This window comes from Armigeres subalbatus, chromosome 2, assembly GCF_024139115.2.
Source record: "Armigeres subalbatus isolate Guangzhou_Male chromosome 2, GZ_Asu_2, whole genome shotgun sequence".
Lineage (NCBI taxonomy): Eukaryota > Metazoa > Arthropoda > Insecta > Diptera > Culicidae > Armigeres > Armigeres subalbatus.
In genome coordinates this window covers 156,641,693-156,666,499 of record NC_085140.1, presented here as the reverse complement: position 1 = coordinate 156,666,499, position 24,807 = coordinate 156,641,693, and the positions used below count along the sequence as shown (strand labels likewise).

The 24,807-nt window shown below is 36.8% G+C and overlaps 1 protein-coding gene across 1 annotated transcript in view; it reads left to right on the top strand.

Annotated features, from left to right (window-relative positions):
* Positions 1-24,807, top strand: part of LOC134215353 (SCY1-like protein 2) — a 330,601-nt gene that overhangs the window by 280,374 nt on the left and 25,420 nt on the right. The window contains exons 19-20 of the mRNA XM_062694565.1: positions 1,543-1,560; positions 3,533-3,682. Of these exons, the coding sequence (XP_062550549.1) occupies positions 1,543-1,560; positions 3,533-3,682 (168 nt within the window). The remainder of the gene's footprint in view (positions 1-1,542; positions 1,561-3,532; positions 3,683-24,807) is intronic.

Genomic DNA, 24,807 nt, shown 5'->3' with positions numbered 1-24,807 from the left:
TGGGCTTACGCCGCCGCCGTTCACAAATACTTCGGCGCACAGGTCTACTTGGACGTTAATTTGCAATGTTATGAAAACTCATATTTAACTTTGATTGAACTAGAAAAAATGTGTTACAATGTTTATGTTGAACTACTAATATATACCATAACAATCTTTATTATGAAAAATTGCTTTAACAGAATAACAAATTCTGATATAAATCTGTTACCATCTACTGGTTAGGCTGCTATCTGCTAAAAGAAACCGTGTGAGTATCCTCCAGAAATATCAATTGTTCTGAGAACATTAGCAAATATGGAAAAGGTTTATAACACTACGCCACAAGGCGACATTGTTCCAGTGGGGAATGTAATGTTAAAAAGAAAAAAAAAAGCAATTCATCCTTAATGACAATTAGAGTTCATCAATTTTTCAAATCACATGTAAGAATCGTAAAAAAATTGAAATCCGCATAATTCGTCAGAATTAACGGTTTCAATTTATTGAAAAGTGCAAATGTTGTTTGAGGGTTACGTTGTCAACTATGTCCTAAAGGGTAAAGTAGGGGAATATTCCCTAATTAACCCAAACCTGCTTGAAACATACACCTGTAACGACTATCATGTTTATTTTTATCTATTACGGCAATGCAGAACTACAACTGGCTGATGCCATCTTAAATTTGCAGAAAATCTCGTTATTTTAAAAAAAAAATTCAAATTTGAAAAAGTGGGGCATGAATGTTGGCAATTATTAGGGAACGACGTACCAGACGTACTACTCTCTCGTGTTGATATAAGGACGGTGAATGAAGAACGCGCCTTCATCACTGGTTATAGCCGCTAGGGCATTTTGCCTCGCAATTCGTTAGATGGTTCATCCAAATAAGGAAAATATTTTTCACACCTTCCTGTTCGTTATTTTAATACTATTTCACCTAACCTAACATTAGTTTTAGGTCTAGTTTCTCACATTTACTGGAGAGTTCATTGAAATTCCACGCCAATTTTCCTTAGTGATATTATTTTCATGTTTTAATTAAAAACTAACAACGACGCCTTTTGAATATTAATGTTGTTAGGATTTTCTGGATTGTTGCTCAAAATTTCAATGTAGGATATGCAGCTGTTAAACAAAAAACCTAAACAATTATTAAACAAATCCTAACAAATTTCGCATGAATAACTAATCAAGCTTGTTTAAAAGTAATGCGTCGAAAACAATTATACCTATCAGGTATTAGTTAAAATCAAAATGTCTTACGATTTAATTTCATGAAATGCTTTGCTGTAAGAACATTTATTCATCATCGTACCAAATATGTATGTCTGTTAGCACGTTCCACTTCAAGCGCGAAACTCAACCATTATCCACTAACTAAATCTGCTTCACGCTGTTTACCCAAATCATCCGCAGCCACACCAACAAAATTTATTTTCCACCCTTACGTATAGCTTCTGTTTGCTTTGGCTGTGCCACCTCCCGCCGTCCGTAGTGTGTAGTAAGACATTCTTCATCTTCATATGAACGTAAACATGAGTTTTTCTCTACTTTATATAGCTTTCACGGAGCATGATCGTGAGTACTCTGTCTCCCAACTGCCTCCCGTCCTCATGCTCCTGCCTTAGAGTCGATTCGATCCCGGTTTTATCCCACGGGGGAAGGACTAACTTTTCCCCTATATTGCCCCATTGTTTTCCTTGCAAACGTGAGCTAGTTTAATTTCATAATTTGCGCCGCTCGGCTGCGTAGGATAGATTGGCGAACTTTGGACAAATTTTAGATTCTAACTAATGTTAGGAAATATATTGTTTAACTTCATATCAGTATTGTCATCATGGTAAGAAATTGAACAAAAAAAAGTTTTGCATTCAGAGATTGAAAATTATCTCAAGTTTACTTCTCAAAAAACGAAGCTCCCAGAAAATAGCCACTAGACTCCGTATTTCTCCCACAAACAGGCCTCACATTACCTCAGTTTCCCATCCACTCCAGAAGTCGAACTGTGTAGAGTAAGTTTTCCCAGTTAATTTTTTGTTTTGGTTCGTATGTTGCCATTGCGCTCCAGCCTATCATCTCTACAGCTTACAGGCGAGCTCGTCATCATCTGCTTGAATGAGAAAGTTTTTCAGGCATCGATGGATTCATATAAATATTTGAAAGAGTGCGATCGAGATAAGGCAAAGCATAGACAGAGAAAAAAAAATGCAGTTATTCTCGTTTATTTGAGTTTTATTATTTTCTCATGGCTTTGCACCATAACCCATCAACTGACTGTTGATATCGATAGAAGCTGTCATGTGGTATGGAGACGGACGTTGTATGATATGTTAGAGTTCTATATTTCTATATTTGAGTTGAATGAGTTACTGCTCGCAGTTTCGGTTGCTCGCTCACGTCTATCTCTTCTCGTTATTTGATTGACTGTTCTAGTTGACTTCTATTTTACGTTCGTTCGAGAATGACGCTTCGTTCGAAAAGTTTGTTCATTGCGAGTTTTAATGAGCAATTAAATCATCGGAGACTGAATGCATTGATGAATGTGTGCCTGCATCAGCCAATCAGAGTGGATAGTTCCTACATGTAGGTGACTGCCCGTGAGCTGTTTGGGAATGTTGAGAACGAAAGTTAGAGCGAATTTTTTGCCAATGCACTCACTCATAATTAAGCATCGAAAAGGTCAAGTCTGTCTTTGTTGGTGTCTCTGTATTGTTTGATTAATCGTAAACAATGGTACCTACACTTCTATTAGATTATCATCATTCGGTGGGTTTCTAGTTCAACTAAATTTTACCGACAGATTATGATATCTCTCCATTAATCCAGATCAATCTACTCATGAATAACTATGCTTTTCTCAAAAGGCGATAAAAACATAAGGCCGATACAAATATTTTAAATCTATTTTGTCTCCCCCCCCCTCGGATTTTGTTTGCCAAAAAATAATATTTCGAGGGGGCAACAAAATAAAATTCGGATAATTTGTTTGAGGATTTCCAAAACATTCTTTAACAAATCCGAGCAGTTTTTTTATTTTTTTCATTTTAATATTTATTTTTTATTATCCCCCCCTTGACCTTTTGGAGACCAGTAGGACAAAAAGTTAATTAACTATTTGTAACGGCCTAACTAAGAAAATTAAATTACGAAATCCTAATTCCCATTCAATACTATTCTTCGATCGGTTTGAGTCATTGCGTTCATAACATTGAACTTTTGTCATATATCCGTGACCTTTGTTAATGCGTGTTTTCCTATCCCATTTTTATTGAGAGGAAATTATGCTTCTTTATTCAGAAATTTTTCAAACCTGCTGTGAGACCAATTTGCGCCATTTTACCAAATGGGTACATTTCAATCCAATCTACACTATAATGAATCTAATGATAGATAGACTTGACCTTTGAATAATTGTCATATCATTCATTTTAGGTAAACTGAACTTATATAAAACCAGCTAATTCCATTTTCTTCTTTCTTTCATCTGTGTGTGCGTCCTCTTTTTGTTCTTTTTTCGTGTTTGTGCTCTTTCGCTTCCTCTATTCCACAGGGCGGCTCGATGCCAAATACGTCTAGTAGCGTACCGTTCTTGCTCTCGTCCAGCATGCAGTCGATCCGTAGCCGCCGAACCTCGACGGTGCTCACTTCCGGCCCGCTCGGGTCCGGTTCGGGTCTGCTGCAGCAGCTCGGTTCCGGCATGGTAAGACAACTAACTGGTTACGGTGGTAGCTCCGGTGCCGCAAGTCCGGTTCAACAGTCTATTTTCAATGGAAATTCTAGTAGTCAAACTCGAAACAATTATGTACGAAAGTGTCCGTCACTAAATATTACATTCAGTGGTTAAAATTTCTATTTACTAAGTAAACTTAAGCTAAAGTGTTATCTTCTTCCTCCGACTGTACACAATCACTATAGAAACTTTACACTCTATAACATACTTTTCTCTGACTGAACTTTTTTCCTAATACTCTGACTGTATAGTGTTAAATTTAGAATTACGGTCTCGTTGTAGAGACCTATAGATAATAATAATAAACACAGTGTGATATTTTCTTCCATCTCACAATACTGTTCATTTGCACCGGCTTTCAAGTCACTCACTCATGCCTTAGGCTCACGTGGCCATTCAAAGAAGCACACTCAACTGCACTCTTTCGTTCAAATTGCTACATATTGCGTGTTCCTCATAACACACCCCATGATCTCCCTTTCAACTCGTTTTCTCGTTTTCAATGTTTCTTTCTTATGTACAATACCTTGACAATCAATTGAAAACAATCTTCTTAGCGTAGAATATATCAGATATTTAAAAAAAATGTAATGTAATCATGACAGATTGTTTTATAGTCGACCCGGGCAGAGGTCGATGATTTACTCTTAGCCTGAAAAAAAAACGTTCGAGAAAATAAGGTCTGTCTGTTAACTGTAAAAAGTTTATAATATTAGATTTATAAGACGTAACGAAAGACAAGGTTCCGTATATGAGTCACGTAAGTACACTAAAATCGATCGATATAAAACGATTTCTCACAAAATCATAAGTTAAGTGAAATCACGAACCAGCAAAGGTTAAATGTTAATATTTTCGGTTCCACAATTTTACATGTGATACTCGTAAATCTTGAATAAGCAAAACGTGTATGGAAAAGCAAATAACTCACACCCCTCGAAAGTTTCTTAAAGCCACGCTTCGTTGTAAAACGTGAAAACCATAATAAGATAAGAGAGATGGTGCCGTCGAGGAAAATTGTTGCCGCTCGTAAAAGCAAACAGAAAACGGAGCTATGTGTCGGATTTGTGCAGATTGGTAAAGCGGATAATACATGTCGTACCGTACCAGTGTCATATTGGATTTTGGTCGGCTGGAAGTTGGTCGAAAAGGTAAAACAGGTTCAATGACCATTTACGTCAAGACGTTCTGAAATAGGTCTGAATGATTGTAAGCGATGGTGAATGGAAGGAGAGGTTTTTGCTTCGTGCTTAAATAGAAATGAACTTAATATCAGTGAGCAGCTTATTTTTTTGCATCCGGCACACTGTGAATAGTGGATGATAAATAGATTTAGGTTTGAGGCCTCAGAAAGGGAAAATTTATTCATGAATCATTAGGATAAGGTCAACGGGAAAATCTAAAAATACGACACGCAAAAACAGGTGACAACCCTTCGCCCTCTGTTCAAAATGTCAAGTTGCTAACCACGAAAGATTAATAAATGTTCTCCATCTTTTCGTGTCGAATCACTTACAAAAATTATTTTCATCGGGTTGTTCTGGATACATGCCCGATTTCTCCTACAGTTGATGCAATTCATAGTGCATTCGCCTTCCGCATGGTAAATTTTCCATAAAAAAATAGAAAATTGCCAATATGAGATCGATTAGAGATGAACCGGTCAAAAGCCGAAAATCTCTTTAATAAAGATACAAAAAAATAATAATCAAGACATCAGGGTATGAGTTTATTGCTCATATGCAAATATAAAATTTCCACAAATACATATGCAAAATTTACATTTCCAATAAGAAATTGTATATTTATTTATTCCTCATACCCTGATTTATCTACAGACAATTTCCTGATTTCTTATGGAAAATTTCTAAATAGGTATTCATGAAAATTTTATTTTTCTGCCGTATTGTTTCTGGTGGTCACCCGATTTCACTATCCCATAAAATTGAACTTTTTTTCGCTCTGTTCTACCATTTTCAATGTACTCGATTTATCGTACAGATTTAGGTTTTTCCGCTCGATCCTGTCGAAACTAGTGTAGAAAGAACTAAAAAGGTGCTGAAATATTTTTTTCGGATGTCCTACACCGTCCAAACTATTTTGGAGTACATATCCTCAAATGCATCAGAAAATATCTCTAGAAACAAAATGTCCAAAGCTGAGAATATGTCCAAAAATATCTATGTGATCATAAGACATGAAATTATTGAGTTTTGATTCAACGTAACCTATTTCAGGGTCTCCAAAACGGCCTGGAGTTCAGAACATGCGATCTACCCGATCAACCAACTCCTGAACGATGTATTCGTGCATCGCTAAACATCCCAGCAGGTCAATTGAACCGATGAGATTTCACTCATTACTTTAACAAACTACTCCGGCCTTTTTGGTTCTCCAAAATGTCCTGAAGTTCAAAACATGCGATCTACCCGATCAACCAAGTCCTGAACGATGTATCTGTGAATTGATAAACATCCCAGCAAGTCCATTTAACCGAAGGAGTTTCACTTATAATGTTTACTAGCTATTACAGACCTTTTAGGTTTTCCAAAACGCCCGGAAGTTCAAAAGATGCGATCTACCCGATCAACCAAATCCAGAAAGATGTATACGTGCATCGCCAAACATCCCAGCAGGTTTATTGAGCCGATAGGATTAACTCAACACTTTTACAAGCTACTACAAGCTTTTATGGTTCTTCAAACCGGCCTGGGGTTCAGATCTACCTGATCAACCAAGTTCTGAATACGAGACGAGCCAGCCTTGGGCTGAAAGTCCCGCTAATAAAGACAAAAAAATCTTGAACGATGTATCCGTTTAGCGCTGCATGATGCGTAGAGTAGAGTAGGGCAAGAGTACGCACTTAGTTTTCAATCGATCATGTGGCCCTTATGAATCAATCTTCTGCATATCAAATCTTAAAGCGCTTAAAGAGGGAAATAAATTTTTTTTAACAAATGGCGAAAAGGCTCAAAAACTTGCTCAGCAGTTCGAGAGTGCCCATAATTTTAGTCTAGGTCTCACTAGTCCAATTGAGGATCAGGTTACACGGAGATTCGAAGACATTTTCAATCAAGAGAATGTTTTTGACCCTTCGTTGGGAACTAATTTGGATGAAGTGAGATCTATTACTAGAAAATTTAAAAATATGAAAGCCCCGGGTGATGATGGTATTTTCTACATACTTATCAAAAAACTTCCTGAGAGCTCTTTATCCTTTCTGGTTAATTTATTTAACAAATGTTTTCAATTGGCATACTTCCCAGATAAATGGAAAAACGCCAAAGTTGTTCCTATTTTGAAGCCGGACAAAAATCCAGCTGAGGCTTCTAGTTATCGCCCAATAAGTTTGCTTTCTTCAATAAGCAAACTGTTTGAAAAGATTATTTTAAATAGAATGATGGTTCATATTAATGACAATTCTATTTTTGCTGATGAGCAATTTGGTTTTCGCCACGTAACGAATTTAATTCGGCTCAACAAATCTGAAGGATATTCGACTGGAGTTGCTCTTCTTGATATAGAGAAAGCATTTGACAGTGTTTGGCATGAAGGTTTGATTGTAAAATTGACTAATTTTAATTTTCCTCTGTACATCATTAAACTGATCCAAACTTATTTATCAGATCGCTCACTGCAGGTAAACTATCAGAATTCTAAATCTGATAGATTACCTGTAAGGGCTGGTGTACCCCAAGGCAGCATACTGGGGCCCATATTGTATAACATTTTTACTTCTGACTTACCTGATTTACCACCAGAGTGTCAAAAATCTTTGTTTGCAGATGACACAGGTCTCTCAGCCAAAGGGCGAAGCCTTCGTGTCATTTGTAGTAGATTGCAAAAAAGTTTGGATATTTTCTCCACTTACTTGCGAAAATGGAAAATTTCCTGAATGCTTCCAAAACTCAGCTTATAATTTTCCCACATAAGCCGAGAGCTTCTTATTTGAAACCTTCTAGCAGACATATTGTCACTATGAATGGGGTTCCAATTAATTGGTCTAGCGAAGCTAAATATTTAGGACTTCTGCTAGATCAAAAATTAACTTTTAAAAATCACATTGAAGGCCTTCAAGCCAAATGTAACAAATATATTAAGTGTCTATATCCACTTATAAACAGAAAATCAAAACTTTGTCTTAAGAACAAACTTTTGATTTACAAACAAATTTTTAGACCTGCCATGTTGTATGCTGTGCAAATATGGACTAGTTGCTGCAATATCAAAAAAAAGGAACTTCAGAGGATTCAAAATAAAATTTTGAAAATGATTCTGAAGTTGCCTCCGTGGTATAGTACCAATGAACTTCATAGAATTTCTAATATTGAGACATTGCAACAAATGTCTAACAAAATAATTTCCAATTTTAGACAAAAATCGTTACAATCTTCTATTGAAACGATTAGCTCCTTGTACCCTTAGTATAAATTAGGTTAGGTTTAGTTTAAGTTAAAAACATTGTAATTCCTACATGGTTCAATCAAACCAGAGGAAAAATCCTAACTGCCAGAGGCAATTGAAATGTATTAATAATAACTAAAAAGTAACATAGCAAATAAGGATGATAGGATAGTATTAAGAAAACACGGAACACCTAGTCTAAGAGATGAATGCATGTATTAGATAATTATCAAATAAAATTTGTTAAAAAAAAAAAGAAAAAAAATGCATATCAAATCAATGTCGATGATTCATATACTCTTCCTATATGTTACCCAGGGGAAAAATTATTGAAATTATTGAGATTCGTTTTAGTAGAACCCTTATTGCAAGACAAGTGAAAAACGCACTCTTACTCCACCAGTGGGGTAAGAGTGCGCATCGGGTGGGGTAAGAGTACGCATTTATCCAATCATGTGCTTTAAGTATATATGAACACAAATATAAGTGAATAACATTTAGTTGATGTTTAATGAACATATATTAGGGAGTGTTTAAGGAGTGTAAAAATTATATGGATCGTCATACATCTCCCAAACCCTCCCAGCTAAGCGTTGCGTGATTTATGGATGTTTCTTTTGATTCAATGAAATTATCATTTAGATGAAATTGTGTTTTCGTACTAAGTTTAGGTGTACAACACGTCCTAATACAATTTCATTATTATGCTTCAGTGCTTTTTTCGCTAAGTCCTTTCTAACACTAAATTACTTCATCTTATCCTTAAAACTTGTGATAATTTCCTATTTCTGTCCCTTTTATCTTAGTTGTGGATCTTTACGCTTTGGAAGTAATCTGATTTCGGCCGGAGATACGGGTTTGAGATCTGAACTTGAAGATTCACATGCGTACTCTTGCCCCACACGTTCCTGCGTACTTTTACCCCACAGTCCCAAAATTTATTCATGTAATGGTTTTGACTTCTTGGCAAACCAACCTGATTAGTATTCTACAGCATAAAGTACTCTATACAGTAGGTTATCGAAATGGTTTAATGTTCACCTGATTGAACGTATATATGGTCATGAAATACTAGTTGCAAAAACACAATTATTTTTAGCAAAATAACCAAGAAAATATCTAACACCATATTTTCCTTGTTGTTTATTCAAATCGTTCACAATTACACATGATAATAGTAGGCCAGAATACCTGTCAAACTGATGCAGTGCTGCTAGTTTATCTTTTTTTATTACTTAAAAAAACCGAAAACGTACTCTTACCCCACGCGCACTCTTACCCCACTCTACTCTATATGCTTATTGAACCAGATTGGGTGAATACCGACGATGAGAACATTGCAAAAGCCTTGACTGATCTGATAGACATCGTGGGCTGAACTCCATAACGATTTGGAGAACCTTGAGCCTCTTGTATTCAAGAAAAATGGGTTTGCATGATGCATATATTCTTATTGAACCAGATTGGGTGTATATAGACGATGAGGATATTGCCAAAGCCTTGGCTGATCTGATAGATACCATGGGCTGAACTCCAAAACGTTTTGGAGTACCATGAGCATCTCGTATTCAAGAAAATAGGCTTTTCATTATGCGTATATGCTAATTGAACCAGATTAAGTGAATACCGACGATGAGGGCATTGTAAAAGCCTTGACTGATCTGATGGATACCATAGGCTGAACTACAGGACGTTTTGGAGTACCTTGAACTGTATTTAAGAAAATTAAGCTGTATTTAAGAAAATTTGTATGGTGCGTACACTGCCGCTAACCGCAAGTCGAGCACATCTGTATATGGCGTCCATATACATATGTGCTCGACTTGCGGTTAGCGGCAGTACATGCTTATTGAACCAGATTGGGTAAATACCGACGATGAGGACATTGCAAAAGCCTTGATTGATCTGATAGGTACCGTGGGCTGAGCTCCAGAACGTTTTGGAGTACCTTGAGCATCTCGTATTCTTGATCACTACACGGAAGAAATAAACTACCCAATAGTGAGTTTAATTCACCCAACCTCGAACATCCGTACGGGAAGCCAAAATTGAGTAAGCAGGGTCGAAGTAGTTTGCCTTTACTCCCATGTTAAAAAAGTACCCAACGGAAAATTTATTGACCCAAATTTAAGTTCAATTCACTCAATTTCGACCTCAGGTAATAAAACTCAAAATTGGCTTCCCGTATTGAACTGGCGTCGTTGGATTGTTTGGCTCTTTTGTTTTTGACAACAAAAGAAAGAGTGGATGAAAGAGAAGAGAAAAAATAACTCAAAAGTAAGTTTAAAAATACTCAATTTTGGGTACTTTTTTTCTTCCGTGTAATCACAGACACAGGGCTGGCATACTCCTCAGAGTAGTCGAAATGTGCGTTTCTTTTGCACTCCTCAAAAAGACCGGAGAGAGTACGTTTCGATTATCGCTCATTTTTTCTCTTCCTCAACGCAATGAGGCCTTTTTGTGTTTTTACTCTGCAGCGAATGCATTTGTCAGACACGAAGAGTTGAGGATAAATGATGAAATAAACACACCGTGTTCCTCAATGAGTTTTGATATAACGGTGAATCGAACAGAATGAAAGTAAACATTTCTAAAGTTTAACGAAGCTGTTAATACTTTTCATGCGTAATAAGATGTTTTTGTTTTTGCTTGCTTTTGGGATGTCTGTGGGCAAAACTATTCAGAAGCCTTTTTATTGCCAACATTATTACGCCACGTTACTGACAATTTCCGTCAGGTAATCTCAGGTAATGAAATCGAAACGAAAACAGAAAACATGGAACTTATATTAAGTCCCATTATTTCATTTCAGTGCTATATTTTTTCTTGATGCATTATGCCCAAAATACTCCTGCTCTGATAACGGGTTTTTGTGTGTTTGCCGTCGAAATATTGATTCACCCTTTATTTGAACGTCACCTTAGGTGAACGACCCCTAACCGCTTTTATCTAAATTGCTTCTAGAATTATTGAGAAGCGTTTTCAAAATTTCACCGTTGGCTTTCCCGTGCCATTCCTTTCGAATATCATATGTTGGCTTCTTCTTCTTCTTCTTTGTGCAACCCTTATTTGCCAATGTTATACTTTTCAGCATGGAGCGCCAAACTTCATTGAAATCCAGCCGAAATATGTTTGTGTTCCAAAGTATTTCTGCGAGCATCATGGAAAACAATATCATTTTAAAGAATATTGCACCAAGTGGCACAACTTTGTGTTGGCCCAACTCTCACCAGAATAATTCTCTCACTCTTCGTCTTCGTCCTCACTCATCGTGTTGGCTTTGTTACACGATGAGGATCAGCGTCACTCTCTGTGGTGTGTATTAAAATCTCCTCATTGTGCACAGTGTGTGAGGAAATGCCAGCTCTGCACAGACATAAAGTTCAGGGTGGCTCATTTGTGTGAGTATTCAGAACTATCAATTTGATAATCAAACAATGTGATTTATGATTCAAACATGCCAGATTTATTTGCATGCTCTCAGAAACGAAATCTTCCCAAGGTTTCGGATATCTGGGTCTTCAGAGTATAGTCAAACTTGACCACTGCTATTTTTCCAAAACCAACAAAACAACTGGCGAACAGTTTTGCTGAAGAAAGTGGAGACCTATCTCTCTTCTGTAATTTTACACAACCAATTTAAAACGCTGGGCATATTTGACCCATCCGTCCTGGAAGGGTTTTCTGAAACACGTCCAGTTTTTAAGAAAAACCGAGATGAATTCACGAAAGTACGTATTTTCTAAGAAATTTGGGTTAGCTGCTTAACGAAGAATAAAGTTTGACTTTTGTAGAATGGGTCTTGCAGAATGCACATAGGTGGAAAAAACGGAATTTAATCCACAAAAGTACGTATTTTCAAAGAAATTTGGTTATGCCCAGGGAAGTCGAAACAATTTCCAATCCTAAAATTGCCTAGACCGGTACCGGGAATCGAACCTAGCCGCCCTCAGCAAACTTTATTTTCAAACGCAGCTTTTGGCAGCAAAAGCAGCCAAAATTCAGCTTTGCAGTACAGTGAAAATAATGTTCAATGACAATACGTACTTTTGCTAATTTATTGTAGTTTTGCACAAACAAATGTACGTGTCAAATAAATAATAGAATCCAACAACCCATATGCATTCTGCAAGGTCTAATCTATGACCAATGTCATTCTCGAATAGAAAAGCTGACATAGAACTTTGCAGGATAGATAAACTAAATTTCTATAAGAATACGTACTTTTGTGGTTTTAATTCCGTTTCCACTACAAATGTACGTGCCTAATAAAATCCAACAATTCATATGCATTTCACAAGGTTCAATCTATAAAATTCAAATGTTATTCTCGAAGTAAAATCGAACATCGAGCTATGCAGAGCTGATAAACCAAATTTCTATTAAAATATGTTTGTACTTTTGTGAAATAAATTCCGTCCGTAACAAATGTACGTGCTAAATAAAATCTTACAAATCATATGCATTCTGCAAGGCCTATTCTTTGATTCGCAAACTTTATTTTAAAAGTCAGGAGTCGAAATTCAGCTGTGCAAAGCAGATAAATAATAATAATTTTTATGAAAATACGTACTTATGTGAATTTGTTTCCGATTTTCCCAACAAATGTACGTGCAACAACACATATGCATTCTGCAAGGTCCATTCTATAAAGTTCAAATGTTATTCTTAAAGTGAAAAACCGACATTGAGCTTTACATAGCAAATAAACCAATTTTATTTGAAAATACGTAATCAAAATAAAGTTCCCATATGCATTCTAAAATGCCCACTTTATTTTCAAAGTGAAAAGCCGAAATTCAAGTTTGCAGAGAAGAGTAAACGTTGATTTTTCAGCTGGAGGAAAACGCGCCATCACGCTCTTCTATAAGAAGAATCGATCAGATCGATGTGCTTCAATTTACTTGGTTTGTTTGATACTAGTTTTGAATACCTCGGGGGAGTATTTCTTCAACTTTTTTTTTTGACAAAATCTCTCGCGGGTTACGGGAGTCTGTTCTTACTAATATAAAGATAGTAAATGTCACTAATGAGTGGGATTAATTATCAGTCTCAACTCATTCCATTTCACGGAATCGTATACTGCTTTGAAATCAATGGACACATGCAAGTTATACTGCCGGGATTTATCAAGGATCAACACTGGTTGCGGGCGACTTGATAAATTTCAGGACAAGAATTCTATCTGGATGATCTTCTCCATTTTCTTCGCCCTTTTAACAGCACGAAGAGTTTTTTGGTGTTCTTTGACAACTGTTTTCGTTTGGTAATTCCACCAAGGAAGTACGCGACGTCCAAGAAAGGAATTAGTTTTTGGAATACTCGTGGAAGCTACTTCATTCACTAATGTGGAAAAGTCGTGGGCTGAGGCTAGTGGCGATTGGTCCCGTTCTGCTTCGAAATTCTCTTGGAAGTCAGTCCAGTTAGTTTGGTCGTATAAACATTGCGTTATTCGCGTTATAGGGAGATGCTGAGACCACGTCGATTACCGATTTAACTTGACCACGGAAAAAGTTGGCGAATCTATCGTTGAGGATAGTGAGGTCACTGATTGACAGCCTCGGTCGCGATGTAAATGTTGTTCTTCAAGCTACAGCAATACATGGCCTGCCAAACTCACACGAAATATTTCTTTTCAGGCTTCAACAGCTTAATGTGTTTGAAAATCTCTACAACTCGTTCCTATAAACATGCATTGTTGCCCGGTCAGTCGTAAGAAAAACTGATAGATATTGAGATGCAGAAAATTACAGTCTTTTTTAAGATGAGCTGCAACTGTTTTGAGTTCTCTAACATTATTTAGCGCGCACTGTTCGTATTCTGAGACTAGTATTCATTACTGGGGTAAGCGGAACAATTTTATTAAAAAGCCTCGAAAAACAACATTGGTAGCAAATATAGGAAGAGTGTCCTCTGCATTGTGAGTTTTAATTAACGGGAAGTTTTCCTTTTTTACTAGGCTAACTTTGTGGAATTAGGCACCTCCGATTCTGATTCTAGGCCTTGGATTAGCGTAATCGAGACACTTTGAAACGCTTAAAGAAATGCGCCAATGCTCCGCGGTTGAATCCCATCCCATTTCATTACATCTGTTCAACAGGTGCATTTATGACGCTTGAGTCTTTGAATTCTGCCTGCTGCTTGGCCACCGGTGGCCAATTTATTACCATCGGGCGATTCGTTTTTCAATCGTGGCTTCTTCTTTCTATCTATATTTTATATTTAAAACATATTACTTTATTTCTGGAATAAAATAAATGCTCCGTGATTGTTTTACCAAGCATGCTTGATAGAAAAAGAAGGCCACTTTTCAGTTGAAAACAGTATTTCCCGTCGAGAACAGCATTAGTTGAGCATAAATGCTTAAAAATGAGTGAGATTTTTGCGCTCATACCTTCGTACACAAACAGACATCACATCAATTCGTCAAGCTCAGTCGTTTGTGCATTTCAATTGAAGAGTTTTCTCATAATAGATTTATTAAAATTCCACAGTTGTGTATAAATTGCTAAGGGATTCTGCATTTCCAAGATATTGTTAATGTTTTTTGGCTGAATATAAGAAGAAATACATATTTCTTCATGCAATTTTTAATCTTTTCCGATAAATAACCTCACCATACTGAATGAACATTTTACAACCAGATGCCTTTCGACTTACTTCCATTTCGACCAAGTATCCAACCTCCGCAATAATGTTTATGGGTACACATACGTTCTAGAGTTCGCACGGGAGAGTCAATCTTCTCTAAAAATAAATCCAGTTGTTATCAAGTTGTGGATCGTTGAAGAACATAGAAATTGCCGTAGACAAATGTCACGAGACCCCTTCAGTGACAAACCTGAACCCGGACCAAATTTTCAAGAGCTCAACAGCATTGACAAGAATACGTAAAAATGCGAAGAACCGGATATAATTCGATAGGTAGTCGTCGTTGTCGCCAGCGGAGGGCCACCTACGCGCTACGGCTCTACGCCAACCAGCAACCGTCAGTAGTTACCGTGCCAGAAAGAACCTCGGAAAAAAATAACAAGCCGGAAAATTATTTATTCATTGATGGTACTTCCAGCGCAGCATCGCCGTCGTTTCGCTTTCGATTACCATTGTTGCCTTTTTTCCGCTTTGGATACATGTGGAAAGGTTACCCGGTTTGGCGCTAATTGAAATTCATGTACAGTAATAAATTTCGTTTCAGGCTTGTTAACCAGCATCCGGCCAGAAGCCATATCTGAGCGGGAAAATTGAAAGCAAGGAAAGCATCAAGGTGGAAAGAATCAGTTGAATGCGAAATTTGATGTTTTCCGTGTAGTGCTCGCGTGTGGGACGCTTCTTAAGCAGGAAAGAGATTTTTTTTTCATTGGATTCGGTTGATGATAATCCCTTTCGAGGGAATTCGGATCACAGGCCATATCAATAATAAGTCGATGTCATACACATTATCAAATAAGTGCGAGGATTGCGTAAATAAATTGAGCGGATTTATCTCGTCCAATATCCAATGGGATTAGTAAATGAACGAACGGAAAACAGCTATAAAGAGCTTTAGGAAGATTGTGAGCAGGGACCAAATTCATGGAGACAAACAGTAACAGTAACAGTAAACAGTAAAAAATGTTTGACTCGTAGTTTCTGGACTTTACTTGAGATTGTAGTTTTTGATGGTTTTATATGAATCTCCAAATCACCATTATACAGTGGGAGAGGAGTGATTGGATTGACGATCATACATATGTACTTTTTTTTAACTTGTTTTAGGTGAGCTCTTATAAGGAAGAAATCCATATTCGATCAAAAGAAAAATACCCAAAAAACATGTTTTAAGATTTCAATACAGTAATTGAAATTTGAAATGCAGATCGAATTTGTACAAGCCAAAAATGTTTTTAAGGATTTTGCAAGAATTGTCTTGAAATGGGTCAACCGCTGGTTGGGAGTCGATCTGCTCGCAGACAAATTGTTTGTTTCTCAGAAACAATGATGATTGACGACTGGTTGATGTTACAATAGTTTGAGCATCATCACTGTTTTGTCAGGCTTGTAGGAAGCCGATCCGCTGATTGAGACCTGTAATGTCCGAAAAGGTCATTCGGCCGAATAGGACATTTGGCCGAAAAGGATATTTGGCCGAAAAGGACTTTGGCCGAATAATACATTTTGCCGAATAGCACATTTGGTCGAATACAGAGTCGACCCAATTTTGTCACTCCCCGATTTTACTGACTGGGGTTTAATCACCGTGGAAACTTATCTGAAAAATAAATCAACACAGCCATTTTGCGTTACGCGTTTCGGCTTACTACATTTCAGCCATCAGCAGACGCTACTAGCTGGCAACCTCCTAGGTGTTCAGTCAGACAATCATAACTTCCCGATTTTGTTACGTTTTTGACCTGATTTTGTCACCCTGAGAAAATATGAAAATTTTAATCATTCTATTTATTTTCGCAAATAGGTAATACACGACAGTATTTACATAAATAGGTAATACACAACAGTATTTAATTTGAAGGGCTCAAAAGTTTTGAGCATAACGGAGCCGTATTCAAGTTATTGTATTAAATAATTCAAGATTTTTTGTATTGGTAAATCGTACATAACTTTTGATAGAAAAAACATACACCTGAGATTTTTGGACAGAATGCACAATATAAGCTAAGCTTTCCATCGATGTATTAATATTCAAAATCGGTGGTTGCGAACTTGGCGGAAAAATGGTTCTCAAAAAGAAATCCAAGATGGCGGCCAAATTCAGTATGGCTGCTTGTATTTTCATTATTGCAAATTGAGGATACACTCTCCCTCTTTCCAACGATATGCTGATCTCTATGATCGGTTGAGAAATGTTGGAGTTATGACAGTTTTGGTGAGTCAAGAATTGACAAAAATCGAGGGGTCCATTAAAATGATTTCGTGTATAACTAACGAGGGGTTCATATTTCTGATGGGTTTAACTCGGATCCTTAACATACTCGCCGAAAGCTTTCGAAAGAATGTAAATTTAGGCATTTTTAAGAACCTCGTGCAAATAGTGGCCCGGTTTCAGCGAGAATTACTCTACTTCTCACTGTGAGAAATGAGTAGAGCGACGTCTTATTTCTCACTTTTCACTGTGAAAAGTGATAAGTGCGAAGTGAGTAGTGAGACGTCTCACTACTCACTTCGCGCTTCTCACTTTTTATAATGAGAAGTGAGAGATAAGGAGTGCGAAGTGAGAAGTGAGAAGTTTTCACACCTCATTTCTCACTTTTCAAATAACCTATTCGACCAAATGTCTTCTTCTTCTTCTTATTGGCATTACATCCCCACACTGGGACAGAGCCGCCTCGCAGCTTAGTGTTCATTAAGCACTTCCACAGTTATTAACTGCGAGGTTTCTAAGCCAGGTTACCATTTTTGCATTCGTATATCATGAGGCTAGCACGATGATACTTTTATGCCCAGGGAAGTCGAGACAATTTCCAATCCGAAAATTGCCTAGACCGGCACCGGGAATCGAACCCAGCCACCCTCAGCATGGTCTTGCTTTGTAGCCGCGCGTCTTACCGCACGGCTAAGGAGGGCCCCTACCAATTGTCATATTCGGCAAAATGTCATATTCGGCAAAATGTCCTATTCGGCCAAATGTCCTATTCGACCAAATAACCTATTCGGCCAAATGACTTTCGGCCCAATGGTCTATTCGGCCAAATGACGTTCAACCTAATAGTCTGTTCGGCCAAACAACTTTCGTACTAGTGGCTTCGGCCAAACGGCCCTTTCCCATTTAAACCATCTCCACAGGCTTCGACTTGAGTTGAGCAGTAAGTCGTAATGCGCTTTATCACGCTGAAAACTTCGATGACTAGCTTCTATCAGTATTTCATGATGAGATGACCTCACATCTTTTATCCTAATTTTAACATACTGGTCGGTACCATCCTGGTCGCTACATCTATTACAGAACAAGACATGTGTCAGTTCATGCAGCAAAACTTGAAACAGCTTCGTATCGGAGAGGTAATGAGAGTAATTCAGGAACTTCGTGACAAACGTTGTGAGAATCTTTGATAGCAGACATTACCGAATGACAGCTTCATTTGAGAACCGAAAAGTGCATTTAGCTGGCGAATCTTCCATCTCAGGCACTTTGATTGCGACTTTTCCATCTTTATCGTGCTTTAATGGTTGTCCTGCCAATAAGGGCAAAGCCAGAAGGAACATGAGAAATGGAGTAGTCAGGAATTTGATCACAACACTTAGATTATTTACCCAGCAAGTGCGATTTACAGGAATTTGATCACAACACTCAGATTATTTACCCAGAAAGTGCAATTTACACTGAAATCCAATCCCCAATCAATATGCTCCTCTTAATCCATTTTCGGAATCTAAGTAGCTACTTGCATGATTGTCTCCAAGGGATGTAATTATTTTCCAAGTGATTTTGTCCAAGTCTGTCTCTATTTTTAGTAAACAATACTGAGCTCAATTTTATTTTCAACAAATATGATTACGATTTTCCAAAATGCGATAATTTGTTTGTCTAAAATATAAAAATGAAATGAAATACAACAGATAACTGTTATTGCACTTAAATATCAATAAATTGGTTTTTATAGAAAACATCAACAAATTCCCGCAAATTTCGTTAGATGTCTGGTAGGCGATAATTTTCCTATCAATCTTTCCTTTCCTTGACAGGGAAATTGAAATATACTCACTGTGTGTCTCCATGAATCAATCTAAACAGAATGAAAAAAGGCGGAATGCAAAATGTGAAACAGATAGCTTTGCAGGAAGTGTAACTAGGTTAGTTGACAACACTTAGACAGGTGTAGCAACAAAGGGAATTACAAAGCTCCCAGATTAAGTTATCCCTAAGCTAATTATACATTAAACGTAAACATCGCTCAATTAATTTATAACAAAGCAACTTTCCATTTCCGCCGTGAGCAGAATTATTATCATCACATGATATGAATTTCAAACACCATCGTGAAGGCAACGACAAGCAAAACATGCCAACCCGGTGTCGGTCACCTGTGAGCCCAATGCCTCTTGGGTGTCCCCTCCGGTCGAACAGAAACCACACCATAAAACAAGAATTAACATGACTTTTTAATTAGCTTAACTTATAACCCTACCGTCACCTCACCCACCTACACAACAAAGTTCTCATCCCCGCAACCAGCCAGTGGAAAATTAAGCACACCCGGCAGTGGACAATTTAGATGACACGTGTTGAATGGTTTTCCAATGTACAAGATAAAGCCGGAACGCTGGCGAAAGCAGAACACGTTGAAAGCTGATCAATTATTTACAAGCACCCACTGATAAATGTACACAGGATGGGAAGCAGCACCCCAAGATCATCACGTTTGCCTCTCTCCATGTTAGTCCTCTCGAACGCATTCAATCTTGCTTCCTTCTTAAGCCACCTTGAAGATTGCTTTAAATGGTAAATAGGTACCTCGTTGTCTGAGCTGCAGCTATTGTTGTCCACCCATGAGCCATAGTCTAATCTGCCGCCGGATCTCCTTCTAATCAACTGCACTGTACTTTCTACACATAAGATGTTTTATCCTGTTGCAATCGTAGCGAATGTTCTGTTTTCTCCTATATAGTGTACATGTAGCTCAAACTACTCAATAATTCAACATCAATCAGTTAATCTAATCTCCTGTCCGAAGCTAAAATCGAGATCATAAAAACTAGTGTATAGTGTTTCCATCACTTATATTGAACTTTCTGTTGGTAAAAAAACTATTTAAAATTGTAATTTTCTCATCTATGTATTCTCTTGTAGAAACAATCAATTTATGTGAGTAAACTTTCCGAACTCTGCCCGGGTAAAATCGGCTCAAACAATCCCACAACGAAATAGTTTTGCAAACTTTGCATTGAAACTAACATTGAGAATCATTATCCTCCATCGTTAATTTTTGTTTCCATGAAGATTTCGAAGTATGTGGCTTATTTTATGACTTGTTTGACAATAAATATAAATAATCGACATAAAATCTGCCATAGCTTATTAGGGTTTCATCTGCTTGGTGACAATGAAGAACAGGAATTAAGAAACAGCCCTCTTTAAATTTAATTTGAAACTAGTAGGGTATTTGTTCCTATATCAATAACAATAAGGCAATGCGCATATGAAATGCATTGATTTCTCACCCAACTATCAAGAAACATGTGCATGATTATGCTTGGCTCATGTAATTTTTAATTGAAAACAATTTGGTAACTTCAAAATGAAATTTTCATCACATTATAGAAGTATTTAGCTAAAAAACATCATTACCGCCATGCACCTATTTCAATAACATTCAAAAACAGTTAATCCTATGCCTGTGCCTATATCAATAATACTGTTTCCAACATAAAATACGCACACTATTACATGTGTGTATACGTAACGATATGATTGCAGTGATGCCGAACTCTTCAATATTTTGTATTTGAGTTGAAATATAATTACAAAATTGCTGTTTTTGTTGCAGTTTTCCATCTTATCAGTTCAATTTTGTGTTTGTCATAATTTATCTTTTCGATATAATTTATTTTACAAACATAAGAGTTGAATTTCACAATGAAAGTTCATTCAAGCATTTTTTAAATAAAAATGTTGGTCGGCAACCCTTGCAGATACTGCCAGCCATGTAAACAGTTTGGAATACGGACAAGGATAATTGAGACGTTGTTCGAAAGAAACCTATATCAAACTATAGGAAATCGCGTTGGTTTTTAAAATATAATTATATTCATAGTGAAAATGTGATGTGCTTTATGTGCTGTGAAGTGAATTTTGAAGGGATAGAATTGTTTGAGCCCGAAATTAAGTTGAAAACAACGGCGTGAAAACAGATGAATCTGCTAGTAGCAATCGATCAGTGCATCAAACCATCAGTTCAAAGGTAGGAAAATGCAAATAAAAGTGCTTTCTAATTTTATCTTTTAATAATTTCATTCTTTTGAATTAAAACATTACTCAAACAAAATCTTGAATAATATTCCAAACATTCAAGAATGTGTTCCATCCATTATTGTGTACATACGATGTGAGAAATTGTAAATAAATTGATTTTTTATTTGGTTTATTGACGGTTGGGATTAATATACGGGCTGTTATTAATATGGGAACAGATACCCTATTTCATAATATGAGTACTGTCAATCTTTAGTGTAAAAGTTTAAAATTGCAATGTTTTATTGATTCAAGTTGAAAGTTTCAAAAATTGAAAGAATGAGAATAATTTTGTTTACTAAAAACAGCTAGGAGATGCATATGATCGACATGATTCGTCTTATATAATTATGATTTTAAAGGTTCGTAATATGGCACATTCCACGCTTAATCGTATTCGCAGTTGACAGCACCGTCCATCCTCAAGAGATACATGTCTTTTGAAGGGGGTAAAACTTTGTTCACCGATATGTTTTTCGAATGGATACTACACGTCATCTGAAAATAATTCATTTTTTTTATAAAAAGCAGTTTTACGCAAAACTACTATTTTTTTTATTTGGATGAAATTTCATTTCCTAACCGTCCAAAATCAATAATGAGGAAAAAAAAGTCTTTCGAACATAAACCTTTTCTTGTCCAAACTATTTTGTTAGTGTCTTGTTATTCAAAATAAATCCAGTGAATATCATTATCATGTAAGAATCTAACGAAACTCAATTTGTTACGAAATTCTGTCAAATCTAGCAATTGAATATACTTGAATCGATCGATAACTACTTTAAAGGGGCATATATATTTGAATATATATTATATTACTCCTCTCTTGTTTGGCTCTAATGCAAAATCAGGAAGCGCAACATGAGGAGGAAGGTCGTATGGCTGAGTGTCATTCGGCCGAAAGCCATTTGGCCCAATGCGAATAACACATTGGGCTGAAGCTATCTAGCCGAATTTCATTTGGTCGAATTGAATGTTTAACCAAAATGATTATTAGGCCGACAATAGTTTGGTCGAACAGTCAATTCGATCGGCTGACAAAGCTATTTGATCGAACAAATCATATGACTGTTCTGCCAAAACGCCTAAGTATTCCGGACAAATGACTTTCGATCAGATGGATTTCGGCCTGAAAGTTTTTTTTTCGGTGAACCCTCTTACGACCTAGTGGCCTTCGGCCACTTCATCATTTGTGGATCTGTAACACAGCGCGGCGATTGAAACGCTTCAGGGTCGTGAATCCATTCTACATGAGTATTTGCAATGCAAATGATTTCATTTTATTGTTACCGGCTCTTTCAGTCTCATAAAGCAGCTAAAACGTTATTACGCATATTTTCCGACGTTTCGCTGTATATTTCACCTTCTTCGGGTGAGGCTACGTTTGGTTTTGTATGTGCATGTCCTGTATGATATACATACACAACAAAACGTAGCCTCTAAATCCCTGAAGAAGGTGGAATATACACCGAAACGTCGGAAAATAGACGGAATAATGGTTTAGCTGCTTTATAAGACTGAAACAGCTGATAATAGTAACAATAACAAAATTGAGCACACAGTCAAAAGCGGGTCGTACACTTTTACCTGATTTTGTCCACCGGGTGAGTTCCAGAATAGTTATCCTGGGGAAAGTGACCACTAGGGCAGCTCAAATTCCAAAAATGTTAGATAATCTTAGGTCCCATATCTGCATTAGCAGTTCTGACAAAAACTCAAGCAATTTGAAGCGGTTTATGGGTAGCATAAAGACAATTTGTGATAAATGAAAATTTGTTTGGAAAAAACATAATATTTGTTCAAACCATCGTGCAATTTTCAAATAGAGACTATGTGTCAAGTGTCTCAATTCTTGGGAATTTCCTTGCGTAGTTCTTAAGGATTTTCACATAAAATGCTTCGGTATATCCATAGGCAATATTTGAGAATTTCTTTGGAAGTCATTCGAAGTTTATTCGAGATTTTCTCCGCAATTTCTTTGGAAATTTATTTGGAATTTCTTCAGGAAGCTCTATGTAAATTTTATTGGAAATTACTGAAATATTCTCCAGAAATTCTTTTAAATATACTCCTACGAAATGACTTCAGGAAATTCTTTGACATTTCCTCGACAATGCTTCCAAAACTTCTCGTGAAATACTTTCTTCTTTCCCTCGGAATTTTCTCGGAAAATTCTTCAAAATTTCCTCGGGAAATTCTTCGGATTTTTCTTGAGAAATTCTTCGGAATATCTTCGGAAAGTTCTACGGAATTTCTACGGAAAACTTTTTGAAATTGCTTCCAGAGATTTTTTGGAAATTCCTTGGGAAATTAATGAAACATCCTTGAGCGATTCTTTGTAACATCCTCGGGATTACGGGAGTTTGGCAGAAGGAAGGTCGTGCGATATATACCATCCGAAATATTGCCCTCCGCTCGCTTTGAAATCCCGGAATTCCTCCGGAAGTTCTTCTAGAAATTCCTCCGGAAGTTCCTCCAGAAATTCCTCCGGAAGTTCCTCCAGAAATTGCTCCGGAAACTCCTCCAGGAATTCCTCCGCAAGATCCTCCAGGAATTCCTCCGGAAGTTCCTCCTGAAGTTCCTCCGGAAGCTCTTCCAGGAATTCCTCCAAAAGCTCCCCAAGGAATTCCCCCGGAAGTTCTTCCAAATATTCCTTCGTAGGAAATACTGATGTCAGTGTTGTGCTACACTTTGTGCAAAAAAAAATCTGCTGAGTTAGACCAAATATCAAACAAATTGAGTTACATACTAATAGATTCTGGGATAATAATGACCTCCACTTGTTTAGTATTTTGAAGAACAACACACTTAAAAAGTTTAGACTGAAAATCAATTTTGGTTAGAATTCCCTTTCCTTTAGAACTTCCATCTTGTGTTGAATGAATTTTTAGCATGAAACGCCTAAAAAAATACATAAAAACTGAAAAATATGAATTGAGGGAGTTATGGCTGAAAATATCAAGACTTATTATGTAAATGGCAATGAAATTAATTACATTCAAGTACATCATAAGTATTTAATAATAATTTTCAAAAATTGTTATTTTTGCTCACAACGTGGCTAATAACCTGAAATTAGGATATTATCTTTGATTGGTCTTGATATCTCCCTTGAAAAATAGGATGCCGACATTCCACCGTGTTTGAATGCCGACAACCGAAATTAGCAACCATTTTGAAAAGTGAAAATAAAAGATTAATTGCAAACGCTACGATAGCATTCAATATTGAATTACAGAATAGAGTAAATAATAAGCATAAACCCTTTCAAAACTACTATTGTATCATTCACACGAAAAAAAAATCCAGAAAAAAACATAACACTGAAAGACACAGTTCTAGAACTTTCAAATACATACAAATACCTTGGTTTTTTTCTTGACAGTAAACTAAATTGGTATATGCATTTGGAGCAAGCTATACAAAAAGCATGTAAAAGAACATTTGGTAAGCAGTGGGGTCTCAAGCCTATTGGACTTATTTGGCGATTGTGAGGCCAAGAATTACTTATGCCTCATTGGTCTGGTGGCCAAAAACGAAAAAGGTAAAGACTCAAAGAATGATAGAAAAACTTCAAAGACTAGCAACTCTTTCAATGACTGGTGCAATGAGAAGCACACCAACGAAAGCACTGGAAGCACTACTCTATCTACTTCCTTTGCATCAGTTGATACAATTAGAAGCGGAGAAGAGTGCTTTAATGATAAAGAGATCCGCAAACCTCTTCGAAGGTGATATGATAGGA